The sequence below is a fragment of the Leiobunum rupestre genome, chromosome 1 (assembly GCF_980474605.1).
Source record: "Leiobunum rupestre chromosome 1, qqLeiRupe1.1.hap1, whole genome shotgun sequence".
Lineage (NCBI taxonomy): Eukaryota > Metazoa > Arthropoda > Arachnida > Opiliones > Sclerosomatidae > Leiobunum > Leiobunum rupestre.
Window position 1 is genome coordinate 45,201,790 of NC_143384.1, and position 20,117 is coordinate 45,221,906.

General features: G+C 40.1%; 1 protein-coding gene across 2 annotated transcripts in view; it reads left to right on the plus strand.

Moving 5' to 3' along the window:
* Positions 1-20,117, plus strand: part of tor (tyrosine protein kinase receptor torso) — a 43,760-nt gene continuing 23,643 nt past the window's right edge. For both annotated transcript variants that reach the window (XM_090170445.1, XM_090170446.1), the window contains exons 1-7: positions 1-156; positions 3,211-3,271; positions 3,704-3,897; positions 5,248-5,371; positions 6,386-6,490; positions 6,572-6,651; positions 7,778-7,949. In XM_090170445.1, the coding sequence (XP_090026571.1) occupies positions 7-156; positions 3,211-3,271; positions 3,704-3,897; positions 5,248-5,371; positions 6,386-6,490; positions 6,572-6,651; positions 7,778-7,949 (886 nt within the window). In that variant the 5' untranslated portion in view covers positions 1-6. The remainder of the gene's footprint in view (positions 157-3,210; positions 3,272-3,703; positions 3,898-5,247; positions 5,372-6,385; positions 6,491-6,571; positions 6,652-7,777; positions 7,950-20,117) is intronic.

Consider the following 20,117-nt stretch of genomic DNA (forward strand, 5'->3'; position numbering starts at 1 on the left):
CAAGCAATGTCTTTGTGGGTTAACATATATCTAGTTAGTACTTTCGTTTTTATGTTTTCCCAAGTTAATTCATTAAAATATGATGAAATTGATGGAACTTCAGTTTTGCAAAACAATTCGTCATCAAAGTGTAACATTTCTTGTGAAGCAATGATTGTAAGTGATAATATAAAATAGTTCTTATTCACAAATGTTAATATTTTTTTAAATCTACAGGTAGAAACTGTTGAGTTTTAATTTAAATAGAGCTCACCTATTTGTCTAAACTAATTGGGGTACAAAAATCAGTTTAACAACCTGTTTTGATGAAGAACCAAATGTTAACATATATTTTTAATTTTGTGATTTTTTCATTGCTTTGTAGAAATTTTGTTAGAATAATCATATTTCAATTAGTAATTTTGAAAGGGTTCTAACAGTCTCTTCCAAACCTGTCTGAGGGCAGACAACAGTGGTATACAGGATAAAGCCAATCTTCACTGGTAGAAAATACTGGAATTAACGTCCAGGTTGGCCCAGCGGGTATACTTCATTACTTGTATATTTCATATAGTGTCTGGTGCAACCCGTTTACAATATTTAGATGGACTGTCAGAAACTCAACAGCAGATCGAAGTTTGAGATTTTTAACTTGTCTATAGCTGTTTGAATCTCGTCTCGGAGCTAGGCACCAACAATGAAGTTCAGTTCTATTCGGGGGTTCTATGGTAATGAGAAGGCTGATGTCTTGGCCAAGAAGGGGGCAGAGGCTGGGTTCTTTGGCCCTGAACCTGCCATTGCTATCCCCTCTAGCATAATTTAAGGGGTTTTCCCCCAAGATCTTCGGTTTCCCCTTCCACAAAAACTTGTTGAGGTTAACGGTAATAGTTAGTGTAGGGAGCTGTTGGCTCGAACGCGTGGCATGCAGGGCTTGCCACCACCCTCCTACGCATTGTAACCTGAATTAATGGCTTCAAAAGTCGCATGATGACTTAGGCCTATGGTGGTGCCTTGGGTATTAGCCTAGCTGATTATTAGTGCGCGGCTTTATCTCAAATTCTATGATTGATGGATGGCTATAGGTAGGCTATAGAGTTTATCTCGGACCCCTCTAGGCAGAGCAAAAGAGTTGCTCTCGATATCTAAGTAAAATATCAGGTTGGTCATTGCCCTACTATCTTATTTCCATGGTTTTTTCCACCTCTAGTGGCAAAATTCAATAAAAAATAAATAATAAAAGCAGTGATATTCTTCTATTCTATTCACTCTTCTTCTGGCTTTTCTTCATCTCCCCTATTTGTAATGACCAATTAGTAACTTAATACATATATCAATGATTAATTTACCCTAAAAAGAGTGTTTACCAGTTTTTCCCACATGTCTCGGCAAAAACAATGCCACTGCCTACAGAACCGGCCACTGCCCTGCCTACAGAACCGGCCACTGCCCTGCCTACAGAACCGGCCACTGCCCTGCCTACAGAACCGGCCACTGCCCTGCCTACAGAACCGGCCACTGCCCTGCCTACAGAACCGGCCACTGCCCTGCCTACAGAACCGGCCACTGCCCTGCCTACAGAACCGGCCACTGCCCTGCCTACAGAACCGGCCACTGCCCTGCCTACAGAACCGGCCACTGCCCTGCCTACAGAACCGGCCACTGCCCTGCCTACAGAACCGGCCACTGCCCTGCCTACAGAACCGCCCTTACCAAAAAATAAGTTGGCTAAAAACAACTTAGGACAACTTGTATATCAACTTGGTTTTCAGTTTGTATTTGGGACAAATGCCTACTTAAAAATAACTTAAATCCTCTTTATTAATCAACTTATTTCCAACTAAACCAGAATCAACATTTACATTTAACTACTTAAAATCAACTTAAATCCTACTAGGGAAACATCTAAAAACCAACTTAAAAATATATGTAATTTCCTGACTACTAAAAACCAACTAATTATAAACTTAGCAAAAGCAGTATTTTCCTACCAACTGAATAACAACTTATTACCCCTTTAATAGTAACTTGAAATATGCTGACAACTTGAGCCTACTTAATACCAACTCAATATCAACTAATAATGTGTATACAAACTAAATATAAACTGAAATCCAACTTATTTTTTGGTAAGGGCGGTCACTGCCCTGCCTACAGAACCGGCCACTGCCCTGCCTACAGAACCGGCCACTGCCCTGCCTACAGAACCGGCCACTGCCCTGCCTACAGAACCGGCCACTGCCCTGCCTACAGAACCGGCCACTGCCCTGCCTACAGAACCGGCCACTGCCCGGCCTACAGAACCGGCCACTGCCCGGCCTACAGAACCGGCCACTGCCCGGCCTACAGAACCGGCCACTGCCCGGCCTACAGAACCGGCCACTGCCCGGCCTACAGAACCGGCCACTGCCCGGCCTACAGAACCGGCCACTGCCCGGCCTACAGAACCGGCCACTGCCCGGCCTACAGAACCGGCCACTGCCCGGCCTACAGAACCGGCCACTGCCCGGCCTACAGAACCGGCCACTGCCCTGCCTACAGAACCGGCCACTGCCCTGCCTACAGAACCGGCCACTGCCCTGCCTACAGAACCGGCCACTGCCCTGCCTACAGAACCGGCCACTGCCCTGCCTACAGAACCGGCCACTGCCCTGCCTACAGAACCGGCCACTGCCCTGCCTACAGAACCGGCCACTGCCCTGCCTACAGAACCGGCCACTGCCCTGCCTACAGAACCGGCCACTGCCCTGCCTACAGAACCGGCCACTGCCCTGCCTACAGAACCGGCCACTGCCCTGCCTACAGAACAGGCCACTGCCCTGTGTCACTGCCCTGCCTACATAACAGACATCTGTACTGGATTGGAATCAATGATGATCCAATCTGTAGGGCTTGTCAGGTTGAGTAGTAATAATAATAATAATAATAATAATAATAATAATAATCAGCTAGGCTAATACCCAAGGCACCACCTTAGGCCCAAGTCATCTAGCAACTTATAATGCTTTTAAACAGGTGGCCGGGTTACAATGCTTAGGAGGGTGACATGGTATATAGGCTTCCAGGTTTCTTTTACTGTAATTGTTGGTGTAAAAATTAAACTTTTTTTTAACATACAATTAATAATGTATCTATTGAAAATTGTAACAGCATTCCAGCCTTTTAATAGAATTTTAATCATGTACGTAGCAGTTTATTCCAAAATCCTATAGATTTCTTTAATTTATGTTCTAGGCGGAAGAAATTGGCCCATGTCTTAAAACCTGCTTATTAAAAGAAAATACCTCTTATTTAGGTAATGTTTATTAATTTCTTAAGTTTATTTTTTGGATACCCATGTAACTGGCTGTATAATGAGAATGATAGTTGGCTTACTTTTTTACTTAAAATTTTGGACAATTGTTAACATTAAAAAAAATAAGGTCCCTGAAAAATTTTGGTGCCATATCCTTTAATAGTGTACTATCTTAAATTTAAAAAAAATTAACCAGTAGATAATTTTTGTTAAAACTCTAATAGAATTGGCCAAAATGCATAGTTTCAAGCTGTAAATCCCCAAATTATCCATAAAATGCAAGAGAAAAATTTCCAATCCCGAAATTTTTTTTTTATTAAATTCGTTGAAATTTTAAAAAATAGTTTGGATTTTTTATAATTTGCAAATTCAAGGAAATGATCATTGGATTTGAACCCAAATTTTTTATTAATTTTAATTTCATTTTAGCAGATTACAAAAACAAGAAAAATTACATTTACAATCCAAGCTCTCTTTGTCAAACTGCAGATAAATTGGAAATCATAGCTGTTTTGTATTGGTCATTGAGAAATAATGACAGTATTGAATCAAAATTAATTAATTTTGTTATTGATGTTGAGAATGTTAATTTGCAAGAACAAAAAGAAACTTTTCAAATTGGAATTGTAAGTACCATCTGTGACAATTTTATATTAATATTTGTTATTAGTAATTATCTGATTCTGTTCAAGTGGAGTCAATCAGAATAAGCTAATGAGTTTTAGGTATAATAATAATTAGGTATAATAATAATCAGCTAGACCTAAGTCATCAAGCGACTTTTGAAGCCATTAATTCAGGTGGCCAGGTTACAATGCGTAGGAAGGTGATGGCAAGCCCTTCATGCCACGCGAGCCAACAGCTCCCTACACTCACTATTACCGTTAATCTCATGGTATGAAAATCTGGAAATATCAGGAAATTTGATTTTTTACAGAAAAGTTAGGGAAATTCGAATTTTTTTAGTATAAATCAGGGTAATTTATGAGGGTTCAGAAAATTTGCCCCTAATGATTACAAATTTACCTCAATAAGTTTTTCTTATTAAAGATTGAACTTTCTTTCTTCTGTATTAATATTGAACCATTTTAACTTAAATTACAATCATGAAATGAGTTACTCTGTAAATCTTAGTTTTATTTTATCTTGCCCCTTACCAAAAATTAAGTTGTCTAGGAACTTCTTAAAGTTGGTTTTAAGTGTGTATTTGAGACAAATACCAACTAAATATTAACTAAAAACCTACTTTAAAACAACTTTACACCAACTCAGGGTTCATACAAACATGGAAATCAGTGAAAATCTGGAAATATCAGTGAAATTTATTTAAAGCAAAAAAATCAGGGAAATCAGGGAAAATAATTATGAAAACTCAAAATTATGTGCAATTTGTTTTAGTATTACTGAAATTATTACTTAGTATTGAATTCATACGTTCAATCTTGACTATATTTATATTATATTAGAAAGTGTAACAGTAATGCTTTTAACATTTTAGACCCCTATTGTTTTAAAAAGTACACCTGGAAAATATTCAAAACTACTCTTAAAAACCTGGAAATATCAGGGAAAAAGGTTTTTTAAATATTGTATGAACCGTGCAACGAGACTTAAAACCAACTTAAATCTTACTTAAAAAATATGTAATTTTCTGACTACTAAAAACGAACTAATTACCAACAAGAAAAGGTATTTTCCCACCAACTTAATAACAACTTATTACCCCTTTAACTTGTTTATTGAAATATGCTGACAAATTGTGCCTACTTAAAACCAACTTAATATCAACTAAAATGTGTATAAAAACTAAATACAAACTAAAATCCAACTTACTTTTTGATAAGGGGCACCTGGAAAAATCAGGGAAATATTCGATCCTTGGTGGGATTTTTATATACACCCATGATTATAGATCTGTCCTAGATCTGTTGTGTGTATGATCAATTTTACAAAGTTATTGGCTTTTTTCTTTATAGATAAATAACACTATAATTTCAATTGCTTTGAAACCTTACCAAGATTACAGGTTTAATGTAACTGCTGTAACAAAAGATGGGGCTATTGATGTAGCTGAGAGCAAATGGTTTAGGACCAAAAAAGGTATACATATCCTCTTTTCTTTGTCTTTCTCATTTTAGAAAATATGGCATTTCAAATAAATCATGGTTCCCTTAGTTTGCAATATTGAGTTTAGTAAGTTCACTAAATTTGTTCTCTTTGATACTTCAAAACTACAAATAACTGGTTTCTGCACTCTAATCTATTGTAGTTCGTATAATTACAAATAATACACAGCAGCTCTTTAAATAAAGGCATTAAAAGTCCCTAGATGACTTAAGCCTAAGGTGGTGCCTTGGTATTAGCGTAACTAAGGATTATTATTGAATATTATTTAACAGCGAAGTTTGCATCTTACTACTCAGTTAAAGCTATTTTCATTAAAACATGTACATTCCTGTAAATTTTTCAAAATGCTTTTCTCTAGAATAGCCTGTTATAGTGGCTTTTTAAAACTATTAAATTGTCTAAATATAGTTCATAAATCGTCCACCCTTACCAAAAAATAAGTGATCTAAGAACTATTTAAGTTGGTTTTAAGTTTGTATTTGAGACAAATACCAACTAAAAACCTACTTAAACACAACTTAACACCAACTTAACACCAACTTAAAACCAACTAAAAACTTACTTAAAATGTTACTTAATAAAGACCACTTAAATCCAACTTAAAACTTACTTAAAATGTTACTTAATAAAGACCACTTAAAGCCAACTTAAAAAATAATGTAATTTTCTGACCACTAAAAACCAACTAAATACCAACTTAAAGAAAAATGCATTTTCCCACCAACTTATTACCAACTTAACTAGTTTACTGAAATATGCTGACCACTTAAAACCAACTTAATATCAACTTAAATGTGAATACCAACTAAAAACCCAACTTATTTTTTGGTAAGGGATCTTGACATATTGTAAATTCTACATTTTACATTGCCATGTATAATTTTTATCACTTATGTGGTTTGAAACCTGCCCCGAAGAAGTCTAGGATGCTACCCTAATAGTGATGTATTAAATACTTAATGTTAAATTTTTGTTTCTTTCAAAAAGATGACAGTCTAGCTGCTCCTGGTTTTCTAGTGGTTCATAATCAATTACAATCAACAGGGAAATTTGTGGAAATTGACATTTCTTGGTTGGATTTTAATTTGACTGGTAAATAATCTATGCTTGTTGGTACCATTTTATGAATTGCAAAATATTAAGTTAATTCTAACAGTTCTGATTTATTTTTAGATGCACCTTGTTTTTATAATATTTATTGTCTTGCGGTGAATTCCACTTCTGCTGCTTACGTTGAAAAAATTGTGAGAAATGTAAGTGCCATTGTTAATTTCCAATCGAATATTGTGTACAAATACTTTAAGCCAAAATGAAGTAAGGGCAAAAGGGAAATAAGAGGAGCGAAAAATTAAATGCTCAACAAAAGAGCCCATCACTTTAAATGGTTGAGAATTTGGGTGGCTTTTTTCACGTTTTAAATGGGCAGTAATTGTATAGTTTCTGATTTTGAGTGGTTAAAAGTAACTTATTGGGATATTTGGCAATTTCTGTTATAATGTTTTTTGTGTATGTTTGGGTGATTTGGCAATTCCTGACTTAATTTTTTCGTAGTTTTATTTTAGTTTGGTTTCGAAATGTTACACCAAATTTTTTTTATGTACATTGGGCCAGAAGTACAGAACATTCTATATTCAGAGATTCACAAAATAAATAAAAATTAGACTGACAATATGCAGGAATATTGTTCTTAAATTTGTCATTTTAATTATTTACACCTACCACATCAGATTTAAAAAAAAAACCTTTGAAATTTAGTGTGTAGGTAAAAATTCTTAAACTCTTTTAACCTAACAGGGTGGCCACTGGTCAGGGAGTTTTAAGAATTTCTATAAATTAAGGAAATTCATATTATGAAATTTAATAAAGGTTATGGGAAAAAAGTTTGTTAAATGGTGAAATCAATGTATTTTATTTAAAACATAACCTGAAGAGTTCCCTTTAAACTATATAAATAAATTCATAATTTTTTGATTATAGTAAAATCAAGAATGTATTTATTTATACCTAGGGAGAATGCCTATGTCGATACGGTTTTTAGCCTTTCTCTCAATCCACCCGTTGGTCCCCCCAGTACGCTCCTCCGCTTAAAATAAAATGAATAGTCCCGTTATTTCATTGGCTGCTTAAAATTTAGGTCACCTAACGCGATGGAAATCAAACGCTGGTGACGTTTTGTCCCCCCCCCCCCGCGCGAGACGGGGGGAAGGCGTTCAACGTGCCCGGCGATTGTCGCAGCATAATCATTCTTCCTAAATATAAATAAATACACTCTTGGTAAAATATAACGTTAGAATTATTTCTAATTTTTGTCTTAAAAAGGTTGGGGAATTTGAATTTAAAAAATTTGTAGCAACCTCTAATTTGTGTTTCATTTTTTAGCCTGAAGAGCTTCTGAAGCCAATAGTGGTAGGAGGCTTATCTTATAGTACTGTCTATGACATCAGAATATCTGCAACAAACTTTGATAATAGCCAAGAAAGTGAATATTCATCATTTTTTGTGAAAACTAAATCATGTCTTGAGCTCAACAATAACAGTTTTAATATGTGTGGTATGTATGATTTCTATACTAGAGGTGGGGTGGAGGAGTGGTTAGAGGTCGGCGTTTGGATAAGAATTAATCCCTTCTTTTTTTATCCACAACCGACGATTATCCGAAAAATAAAATTATTTTTTGCGTGTTAAATCCCTTTCTATCCGTGGATAATATCTATAAATAAACAGTTAACCACAATTTTTATGGTTAATCAATATTTTGGCAGTTAATTTATCTGTTTTGCCCACCTCTAGGAGTGGTTAGCACTTTCACAGCAAGAGGAGCCTAGTTCAATCTCGGTTTGTAGCACTGGGTGAAAACTCAGACCTACTCCTTTGAGTTTGCAAGTTTTCTCCCCACTGGTTAAAGGGGTTTTCCCCCCTAGTTCTTACGGTTCCCCTTTCTTAAAAACTTACTGAGGTTAAGTGTCAGGAGCTGTAGGTTCGCGTGGCAATAATTGCTTGCAACACCCTGATATGCAGCTTAACCCGGCATTCAAAATTGATAGATGTGGGATTAAGGTGGTGCCTTGGATATTAGTTAGCTGATAATTATTGATTAACTATTACCATAGCCAAAGAGCCTGCATATTGATAGGGTAATGAGATATTTAAAGCAAAATAAAACAAGTTGAAATTTAACCGATAAGGTGGAGTGGTTAGCACTTTTGCCTCGCAGCAAGAGGAGCCCGTTTAATCGAAGCATGTGGCACTGGTGAAAACTCTGAACCACTCCTTCTGGTTAAAGGGTTTTTTGCTGAATATCAACACACCAACGCATGTCTGATTTTTTTTGATACTCTAGACGATACTGAACATTTCTGTGACAAAGTTATTTTGTGGAAATGGAAATTCGCAGAGATATTAATTTTTGAAAATTAACGTTTTCTAGCGTTACTTTGGCGTTTGTGGTGTAATTTCTCGTTTCTGGAATATTGGGTTTGGACAAAGTATATCCTATTTTTTTCTTGGTAATATGTCATCTAGGTTGCAATGCTAGACAGCCCATCGTGATAGCAAGAATGGGGTTACATCGAAATTTGCTAGACAAACTCATTATGGTGGGAGTTTTTCAAGTTCATCCAGTTTTACATCCTTGAAAAACTCCCACCATAATGAGTTTGTCTAGCAAATTTCGATGTAACACGAATTGGTTTCGAGTTATGTGCGTTTTCTTTAAATTTTCATTTTAACGATCTTTATGATTTTGAAAAACAGTTTCGCGACTTCCTATTGGTCAAATTCGATCAAATCAAAGCTAATTAGACCTACAATGTGACGTGGAACACTTTTCTAATTGGAACCAACTTTCTAACACTTACGGTTCTCGCGTTAGTTTTTGGATGACCTCTACGACATGGTTCAAGGTCATTGAAATTTTTCAACTAAAGACCCTCAATCCTGATGAGGATGTGTAGCAAATTTCAGTACTCTAACACGAGTATCTGTAGAGTTATCAGCTCCCGAATCTCGCTTTCGACACGTTATCAACTTAACGAACTTCTTGTTTTTCATCTAGAATTTATCGGCTTCCTATTGGTCAAATCCGATCAATTCAAAGCTATTTGTACTTAAAAAGTCACGTGGAACACTTTTCTAATTGGAACCAACTTTGTAACACTTACGGTTCTCGAGTTAGTTTCTTTAAGGTCATCGACATTTTCGCAGTAGGTTTCCCCCTACATCTTGTATACGAAATGAAAATTTCAAAATCGTACCTAAAACGGATTTTGAGATATTCGCCCTGGTTCATTTTTTAGTGGACACAGTGTATAGCTTCAAAAGCCCGTCGCCCTCTAACCCAAGATAAGCCGTCCGCCGCCGGACTGGTGGCGCCATGTCTCCACTCATGCACGAACTGTAAACAAGTGAAACCCACCGAGGCTTCCCGAAACAGCTCCCCGTTACATCTTCCCCCTCCCCAAAAAAGGGAAGCCTCGGAAAAGCACACCAACAAGAAAAACCAACCAAAAAACCTTTATTTGAAAAAAAACCATCCGAAAAAAATCCTATTTGACAAATATATACCATATAACTCCTGGACATTCTTCAATAAAACTAACGCCAAAGGATCCACCTCACAAGTCCGTAAAGCCGCCAACCGAATTATCACAAGGCCTCCCTAACAGTTTCAAACTGAGGACCCCCAACCGGTTGATATGAAAAAGTAAAGTTATCCAAGCTCAACACCGGGCCCTGGCTAGGATGATCCCGCAGATACGCCGCAACCTGAGGACCCGACCGCAACTTTTCCCGAACCGGCCCCGGGGTAACGTAATAAACATCACGCCGATGACCCACCTTCCGACCAACCAGCAACCGGGTCCTCCCATAACGACCCGGCAAGGTTAACTCATCCCCAGAACCCGGTTCACTCCCGTCCTCGTCACCCGGAGCTGAAAACCCAGGAACCAGAGATCCAACCCCTGAACCATCCGAGGTAACACCAGGAGTCGATAACACCGGAGAACAGTCCGACAATACGCCACCCGAGCCCTCCGAAGGAGCCCCCTGGATATCAGCCCCTGCCGGAACCAAATCCCCCTGCGAGTGTCCAGGCGATAAAGCACAATCGGAACCCACCGACGTCCAACTCCGGTCAACCACCTCCTAGACGACTAGTTTTTTAATAAAACTTTAATTTTATTGTACACACAGTGGTCTTTTTAATTTTTACCCTTCAATATTTATATGTACAAGTGCCGTCACTCAACTTTATATCACTCCCCTTTCTTACATTTTGACGGACGTTCTATGGGCGAACCGGCTGGTACTTGGCATATTAATCAATTGAAATTGTATTTGTCGAGCTCGGACTTGGATGTGGTGGCTGATGTGGAGGAGGTGGTTGACCGGAGTTGGACGTCGTTGGGTTCCGATTGTGCTTTATCGCCTGGACTAGTCGTCTAGTTTTTTAATAAAACTTTAAGGGGAGTGAACCGCTTTTCCACCTGGAACGACCCCAACCAACGAGGAGAAAACTTCCGACATATCTGATTCGCAGCCTTCGAGATCCGGTGATTAACCCTCCAAACCAGCATCCCCACCTTCAGAGACCCATCCTTGTACCCCTTATCATAATATGACTTCTGTTTTTCACTAGCCACCAAATTAATATCGATGGCCCGATCCAGAGCGCACTGCAAGTCCCGTAAAGGTCCCCGCTCATAAGCAACAACGTCCTCCTCCGTCACTTCGGGAAGATCCCCACCTCCGCGATTGTCCCAAGGTAAGTTCGGTTCATGACCGTGGTGTAAATAAAACGGAGAAAACCCCGTGGAGTGATGGACAGCACTATTGATGGCCAACTGATTCAAAAGCAGATCCTCATCCCATTTAGTATGGCAATTCCCCACATAAATATTGATCATCTCCCCCCGCTCCGTATAATTAGACTGAGGATGATACGGCGTAGTTAACTTAGGCTTAATCCTCAGGAGTCGGCAAACATCCTTCCATACCCCCGAAATAAACTGAGGACCATTATCTAACAGCAACGCCCTCATCGTACCATGTCGAGACACATACTGGACCAAAGCCTTACCCACCGATATAGACGTAATCTTACGCACAGGAAAAATCTCAACATATTTAGTGAAGTAATCGACGATCACCACCAAAAACCTATTCTGATTCTTGGTCACAGGAAGAGGACCCATCATGTCGATACCCACCAAATCCCCCGGACAAAGCTTAGTAGAGGGCAGCATTACACCCGACTTTTTAACATTCAGGTGTTTATACTGCTGACAAGTCCCGCAAGAACGCACATAGTCCCAGACTCTAGTATATAGCTTAGGGTGAAAATATCTAGCAGCCAACTTCTCGTAGGTAGCCGTACGCCCCCGATGACCAGATATAGGATGCTCGTGAAAAGCAAGCAACAAGGATGCATGAACTGCCGAAGGAATGACTATTTTTGATGGTTTAAACCCCTCAGCCCGCCGAAATAAAGAATCCTCCCTCACCTCATAGGCCCTTTCGTCAGGTTCCAACCCACGTTCCAGCCGACCGCGAACTTCCACCCAAAAAAGGTTCCCGCTTCTGAGCCTCCCTTATCTCATCCAAGGAAACCGGCCACATGACCCCTCCGGCATTAGCCTCATTACAAACCATGGAATTAATACATCCCACCTCAGGACCTTCGTGCCGATCCACACGATCGACCCCTTCACCGGAACCCAGAGGACAACGAGACAAGGCATCCGCGACCACATTCTCCTTCCCCTTTCGATGGCATGTGTCGAACGGTAAAAACTCCTGTAGCCGAAGGGCCCATCTCATCAACCGACTGTTCTTGTCCTTCAACCGAAGGAGCCAACACAGTCCCTGATGATCAGAGATCACCGTAAATTCCCGCCCCTCCCGATAATGCCGAAACTTTTCCACCGTATAGACCACAGCCAGACTCTCCTGCTCAGGCGTACTATAATTTAACTCAGCCCCCCCCGTAACAACCGACTGACATAACCCAAAGGCACCTCCACCCCATTCTGAATTTGTGACAACATCCCCCCCCAAGGCCCTGGCCGCTAGCGTCCGTCGTCACAAAAAATTTACCCTCAGGGTCGGGGGTTCGCAACATGGCAGCTTCCGCAATCCGCGTTTTTAAAACAAAGGAAAGCTTCCTCATGCTCCCTCTCCCACTTCCAACGCCGTTTCTTTCCCTTTAACCCATTCAAAGGACCAGTCAGCGCCGCAAACTGAGGGATAAAATGTGAATTCCACCCACACATACCGAGAAACCGCTGAACCTGGCTCAATCTTCGCAGGAATCAACCGTACCCCCTCAGAATTAACTTTATACCCAAGTAAGACAGTTTCCGACTGGGCGAAACTACATTTGTCCAACCGTAAAGTCAAACCCGCAAGACGAAGTTGAGAGAAAACATAACGTAATGCCCGTATACGCGAAGCTATGACTATATCGTCCAAATATACCGCAACCCCATACCTACGGGAATACCTCAGGACCTTATTCATTACCTCTGAAACGTCCCCGGAGCCCCCGTGAGACCAAATGGCATCGCTAAATATACAAACTTCCCTTCTCTAGTCACAAAAGCCGTTTTCTCAACATCCTCAGGAGCCATCCCAACCTGCCAAAACCCCGAACGTAGATCAAGACGAGATATATATTTAGGTTTCCCTATCTGGTCAATAATTTCATCAATTCTAGGCATCGGCTAAGGATCCGCCACCGTCAATTTATTCAAGGCGATATAATTGACACAGAACCGCTTCTCCCCATTCTTCTTGTTCTGTAATACCACAGGAGAGGCCCAAGGACTACTCGAAGGTCTAATCAACCCCTGCCTCAACAAGTCCGCCACATGAGTATCTATGATTTCATTATCCCTCTGACTCCGCGGATAGGGCTGGCCAGAAACCAGAACCGCCCCCGGCCTCAACCTAATGTTGACAAATCCCCTTCGTCCTCCTAGGTCTTTCCGAAAATAGACGAAAATTCCCTACATAAGGCGCCCAACTCCGCCCTCTGTTCCGGAACCACCGACCCTATAGTAGGAGTGTCTAACCTCTTCAGGGTTTTTCAATGTACAGGTAGAAAGGGGGTCGGCACCGGAAGTCCCCTCTTCCTTCCGCCTTCCGGCAGGTGGCGCGCGGGGGGTCGACATTTTCTCCCCCCCCTCGGGGTAAGTCACCGAAGGTCATTGACCTCCGCAGAGTGGCGCGCGCTGATTGGCTGGCGTGGTAACTACGCGGCGCGGGGAGCACGTGGTTACTACGCGTGTACTGCGCGCTGATTGGCTGGCGCGGCGCGTGTACTGCGCGCTAATTGGCTGGCGCGAAATTGTTCAAAATGGCGCCGATTGGTTGGCGTTTTGGCGCGAAAAGGGGTCAGTACTCCTTTAAAGGAATTCCCAGGCTCGCTATACTCGGGCATTGTTAAAGTGGTGACAGGTTTGATTGATTACGAGCAGGTGTTTATCGAGGAATGCGCCGTTGCTAGGTTACCCAGTACGCTGTTAGAGGAAACTCCAGATTTGTATTCGGGACGATTTCGTTGTATACGTAAATTTCGAAGAAAAAATGGCTACGGTAAATAGCCACGATATTCCTTTAATCGTTTTTTTTTCCGAAAGAAATTTTAATGAGTTTCGTTAATTGGAAGGTACCAGGTGTACATAAATCAGACTTGGCCGCGCAAGGGTTTTATTCGTTACCAGACAGCGTTTCGGTAAAGTGCGCCTTCTGTCCGCTAGTCATAACCGACTGGAAAAGCGTAGCACTCATTCGACACTTGGAAAAGATACCGCTTTGCCCTTTCATGAAAGGAGAATCTGTAGGAAACGAAACTAATCTCGAGTAGGGATGACGGTAGCTTACTTGGTAGGACGAACAACTTTGTAAATAGCAAATTAAAATAGTCACGAGTTCGAATCCCCTTCAAATAAGAGACCGTCATTCTTTTTATAAAAATGGACGACTTTTACGTAACTCTACCGAGTAACGCCTCTAGCGACCTCTATCCGGCGAATACTCAGTCAAACTTTAAAGTAAACTTGGGTCGTTCTATAACACTACCGGACAAATTTGTTGTTGGCGTGTCGGAAGTAATTTTGCCTCCCAACTGGGAAAATATCACGGATAAAACTAATAATTTTCAATTAAAAACGGTGGCGGTTGACTATTATAAAAAACGACCTTACATTTATAAAATCTCATTAAAAGTTGCTAAATTGGAAGCCGAAAAAGACACTGCCGGATTTGTCATCAAATATAGTCTGGTTAAAAAAGTTGTACGCGCTATTAACGAAGGAATAAGGGAAAATGGACTGGACGCCTACATTTCGTTCAAAATCTGGGAAAAACCCGATGGACTTTATTGGATTTACGATCCGACAATACATAATCCGGCTGACCCGACCAAGAAAATGAAGACCAATTTCGAGTTATTTATTCCTGACGGACCTTTGAAAGAACTGTTATGTTTCGAGAGCAAGGATGACACGGGATATCAATCGGGGGTATATCAGCCGTCAAAACCGGTAACCCCCTATACGAGGAGCATAATTTTAAATCATCTAAATTATATTGAAATCAAAGAAAATCATCTACGCGATATGACTTTTACACGCAACGTAGAAGTTGACTGTAATATTCCGATTGGAACTTATTTAAGTATTCAAGCAATATTAGACGCCATGTCAAACACTATCCCTGATCACGTGAGAAACCTTGTTCATTTCGGTATAAACCCCAATGGCACAATCCATGTAGGAGCTGATCACAGGGCTGTGACTATTTTCTTCAAATCGAGTAAGAAAGGCTTAGGCGAATTATTAGGATTTACGGATTTCGATTTTGACCTGGTTGGTCACGACAGTACTTATCCGGCCGATTTATCTAGAGGCGCGAGTACGCTTTATCTATATTCGAATTTAATATATCCCCAGTATACCGGAGATACTTTCGCTCCTCTCATGAAAATTATACCGTTAGCGAGCAATGATCAGTCTAGTAATAAGTCTATTATATACGACAAAATAGACTTACCCGGTTAAAGCAAGAGAGCTAGAGTTGATCGAGATAGACTTAAAAACTGATTTTGGAGAAAATTTGATATTTAACGCGGGGAAGACGGTCGTTCGACTTCATTTCAAGAAAGATGTCAGAGAGTGACAGTTATTTCCGTTACTATAAGTCTCAATATGGGGGGCGAGTGTTTGCCGGCCCCGTTTACCAGAGAGGGCGTGGTTTGGGTGGAATATTTAAGAAATTAATGAGATATATTACACCGATGGTAATACCTTTACGCAGCGAAGCGCTAGGTCTCGGAAAGCGTATGTTCGGTGATTTGGAATCCGGTGTAGATCCGCAATTGGCTATCCGCAACAATTTACGATTAGCCGGAAGCAATTTGTTACATAAAGCCGCTGACAGAATGAGTAAGCCCCAGTCAGGCAGTGGAACTCGTAAGAGACGCGCGCCTCCTAGACAACGGAAAAAGAAAACGAAAAAATCAAGGACGAAAGACGATTTTTTGGGATAAGAAACAATGGCGCTTCGAGAAGGCATGCTAAGTTCGTTAGACTTGTTCGAACGACCCGTGTTAAATACCAACATATTAGCTACAACCGAAATACGATATCTGCCCACGAATAACATAACCGACAATGGCCCTCTCGAATTTTTTATTCCGGCATCTGATGACTTATACATTGATTTATCCAAAACTATGCTCAAACTAAAAATGAAACTCGTGCATTTCGACGGTACAGACGTACCAGCCACTGAAGTGAAAGTCGGGGTCACGAATAATCTTATTGGAACTCTTTTTTCGCAAATCGACGCGTATTTGGGCGACACGTCGGTACAATCTACAAATAATCTTTCGGCGTATAACGCGTACTTGGCGAAATTGCTGAATTTTGGTGAAGACGCTAAGAAAACGCAACTGGAGAATGGAATGTATTATATGAACTTGGCCTGTAACCCGCAAGACATGTGGGAACCTGCTTTTAACAATGATCGTAACGGAATGCTGAAGAGATGCGCGCGAACGAAAGAATCGACCACGTTTGAGTTAATGGGCCATTTACCCCTCGATATTTGTCACATGAATAAGTTTATTGTCAATCAACTACCCGTAAGATTCCGCTTAGTAAGAAGCCCACGTTTAACTTGTATAATAGCTTTAGAGCAGGGAAAAGATAATAAGCTAATTTTAGAACAGGCGTATTTATACGTTACTAAAGTCAAGGTGGCTCCGCAGATAAGTTTAGCCCACGCTAGGATGCTAGAAAGTGGAATACCAGCGATTTATCCCATTACGCAAACAATTATGAAAAGTTTTTCTATCGCTCAGGGTCTGAAAAACATAAATCGCGATAACGTTATACTCGGGAAAATACCAAAAAGGGCAGTTGTAGTTTTTGTCAAAGAAGAAGCTTTCAACGGGTCATTGACCACAAATAGCTTGAAATTTGAACATTTAAATATCACCGACTTATCTTTGTCAGTCGGACCGGATAGATACCCTCCTGACGGCTTTCAAATGGATTATGCAAATTCAAATTACTGTTTACCTTTTCAGTCTTTATTCGAGTCAATGGGCATAGCTTCCGAAGATAGGGGTAATTATCTAAATTTTGCGAATTTTAAGGAGGGGTACACGATCTATACTTTCGATATGTCGCCGGACCAGAATGCTTCGGCTGATCATACGAGTATTCCTCGACAGGGGTCTCTACGTTTAGATGTTCAATTGAAAGACCCCCTACCGACTAATGTCGTGTGTATAATGTACTTTGAATTTGATAACGAGATTTTAATTACCCGGGACAGAAAGGTGATATATAGTATCGAATAAAATGAGCCACCCTGTTTTCTATTCGATTAGTTCGACGCGAGCTTTTGTTTGAGCATGACACGCCCCCATTTTCTCTCCAACCAACTCGACATTTTTTTATCGGCGAATCTCGCGGAGCCTGAAATTTTAATTAACCGTCAAGGACATAGAAAATATGTCAATTTTAGCGTAAAAGTGTGGAAGAATCTCTGGAACTATGAACAAGAAATTGAAAGATTTTTCAATACCACTACCGAAGCTATACGTTTTCACAGCTGGTTGTCGGATAATGTCAAGTTGGAAGGATTCTTCTGTCAGCGTGGAAGAATTATTGATATTCGCGGCTATATTCGCGGGTCTAATTCAAATTACGACGTTGTGTATTCCTCCGCCAACGGGGTCGCCCTAGATAAAGAAGCCTGGGACCGTTTGAAGATTATCCGTACGAGTCTCGACAAAGAAATAACTGACCGAAAAGACGCTTTTGAAGGAATGAAAATGTCTATTTTAGACGAATTAAAAAGTGTATTATTTACGTTAACCGAGGCGTGCCCAAACCTGCCCTGCCATAATCAATTGGCCCATCACATTAGCTGCAAACCGATCGCGTCACATTTCTGCGAAAGACTCGAAAAAAGTGTCAAGATGGCGATACCCCTTATGAACTATGACAACGTAATTAAGGCTTTTTACGTCAACTTTCCCGACTATAAACTGGGGGTAGAAAATTTATATCATAATATCATGCAAAATGAATCTGAAATTTTATCAGAGCTGATGTATTAAAAATTTCCATTAAAATGTATAAAAATGTAAACTTTGCTGGTCTTTCATTTAATAATGTAGCACACTTTGAACTGTCAAGACATGAATATAGAATCTATTTATTTTGACCCAGAAAATCCCGGAAGTCTGGGAGGACTAAAACGTTTATCCGAACAATTACCCTCTATTTCCAAGAAAAAAATTAAAGATTGGGCGCTGACCCAAGACGCCTATACGTTGCACAAAGATAGAAAATTTAATTTTCCTAGAAATAGGACTTATGTCACGAGCTTGAACGAAGAACACCAGGCTGATTTAATCGAGTTAAACGAATTAAAAAATATTAATAAATTTAATTATATTCTTACTAATATCGATATTCTGTCCCGATATTTATTCGCTATTCCCGTGAAAACTAAGAGAGCGAGCGATATATTAGCTGCTTTCAAAAAAATCCACAAACAACGTAAGCCTTTGAAAATTAATACTGATCAAGGTTCTGAATTTTTAAATCATAAAGTGCAACGCTATTTCAAGGACCAGGGGATTAAGCATTTCGTTTGTTACGGCGATAAAAAAAGCAGCGTATGCGAGAGAGTGAATAGGACGCTTAAAAATAAAATTTACAGATTTCTTACCAAAAGTAAAGGAAAAAAATTTATAAAAGAACTACCAAAAATTGTAAAGTCCTATAACGACAGCGTTCATCGCACGACGGGATTTAGACCTAGCGAAGTAAGCTTAGCCAATGAGCATCTTGTTTGGCAAAAATTATTTGGAAAGAAAGCGAAAAGAGAGGAACCGAAATTCAAGATTGGCGATCACGTGCGCCTGTCAAAAACCAGCAAAGTATTTCGTAAGGGATTTAAAGGATATTGGGGTAAAGAGGTTTTCACCATATCGAAGGTGATAAATAAACCCCGCCCACTCTACCATATCAAGGACAAGAATAACGAGAAAATATTGGGGTCATTTTACCCCGAAGAAATTCAAAGAGTTTTGCCATGAATACTTTTCAATTGGACGCCTTTTTAAAATGCGACCCGAGAACCAAACCTTTTTTTCTGGGCACATTTTCCAAAGATACTTTACCTCGAGATTGTCCGAAAAAAAAGCCCTTTTGTTTGGTGGCCAATGTACAAGACTCATCAATGCCGGGAAGCCATTGGATAGGAATCTTCGTCAGTGCTAAAAATAGGAAAGGACAACGCGTGGGAGATTTTTTTTGTTCTTTCGGTCAACATTTTGATGTCTACGGTTTTAAATTGGATCATTTAGCTCAGAAATGGTTTTATAATAAAAATATAATTCAAGATATGAACCAAGAAACTTGCGGTTTGCACGTTGCTTCGTTTCTGTTAAATAGGTCTGCTGGATTAAGCTTTAAGAAAATTTTAAAAATGTATAATAATGAAATATATATGAACGAAGTAATTTCGCTATTGGCATTGTGTGTGCATTTATTTAATCACGAAAACAGATTTTGTAATCAATAGTGTTTAATAAACATGGTTTTACAAAAAAACATTAATTTTCCCATTCATTAATTTCCCAATCATTAATTTCACGATCTTTAGAATACGCCCGGCGTCTTTCTTTGCGACCTTGTCGGGTTGGCAATTCCTTTCTTGTCAAGAGCGGTCCTACGAAAGGCAAGGAAACAGGTTCGGTCGTATTACGAAGGGTGGATTCCGAAGGCTTATAGCTGCTGTCTTTGAAAGTTGGCGTGCTATATTCATCGAGACTCGTTTCGCTTCGAGATTTACGTAGCTCAGCTCGAGCGGGCGAAGTGAAAACGTTGCTAGCGCCGTTCTACCATCTTCCCTTTTGGTAGCCTGGAGTACTCGCAAAGTCAGGCTTGAATGGAATATTTCGTGACGTCACGAGATGCGGTGGGGCTGCAATTAAAGTTTTATGGGCGTAATCGGGCGATTGACTTTCGTCCAACCCCGAAATGCCGGAGACACTCTGCCATGGTGTAGAAATTCCAGGATTTATCGGTGATGCTGGGAGGGGCCTGTTAATAGCCATTTCCAGTTGGTGGAGAGGTTGCTGTACGGCTCTTTGCACCTGTTGCGGCGCGGCGAATAGTTGATGGAGCTGATT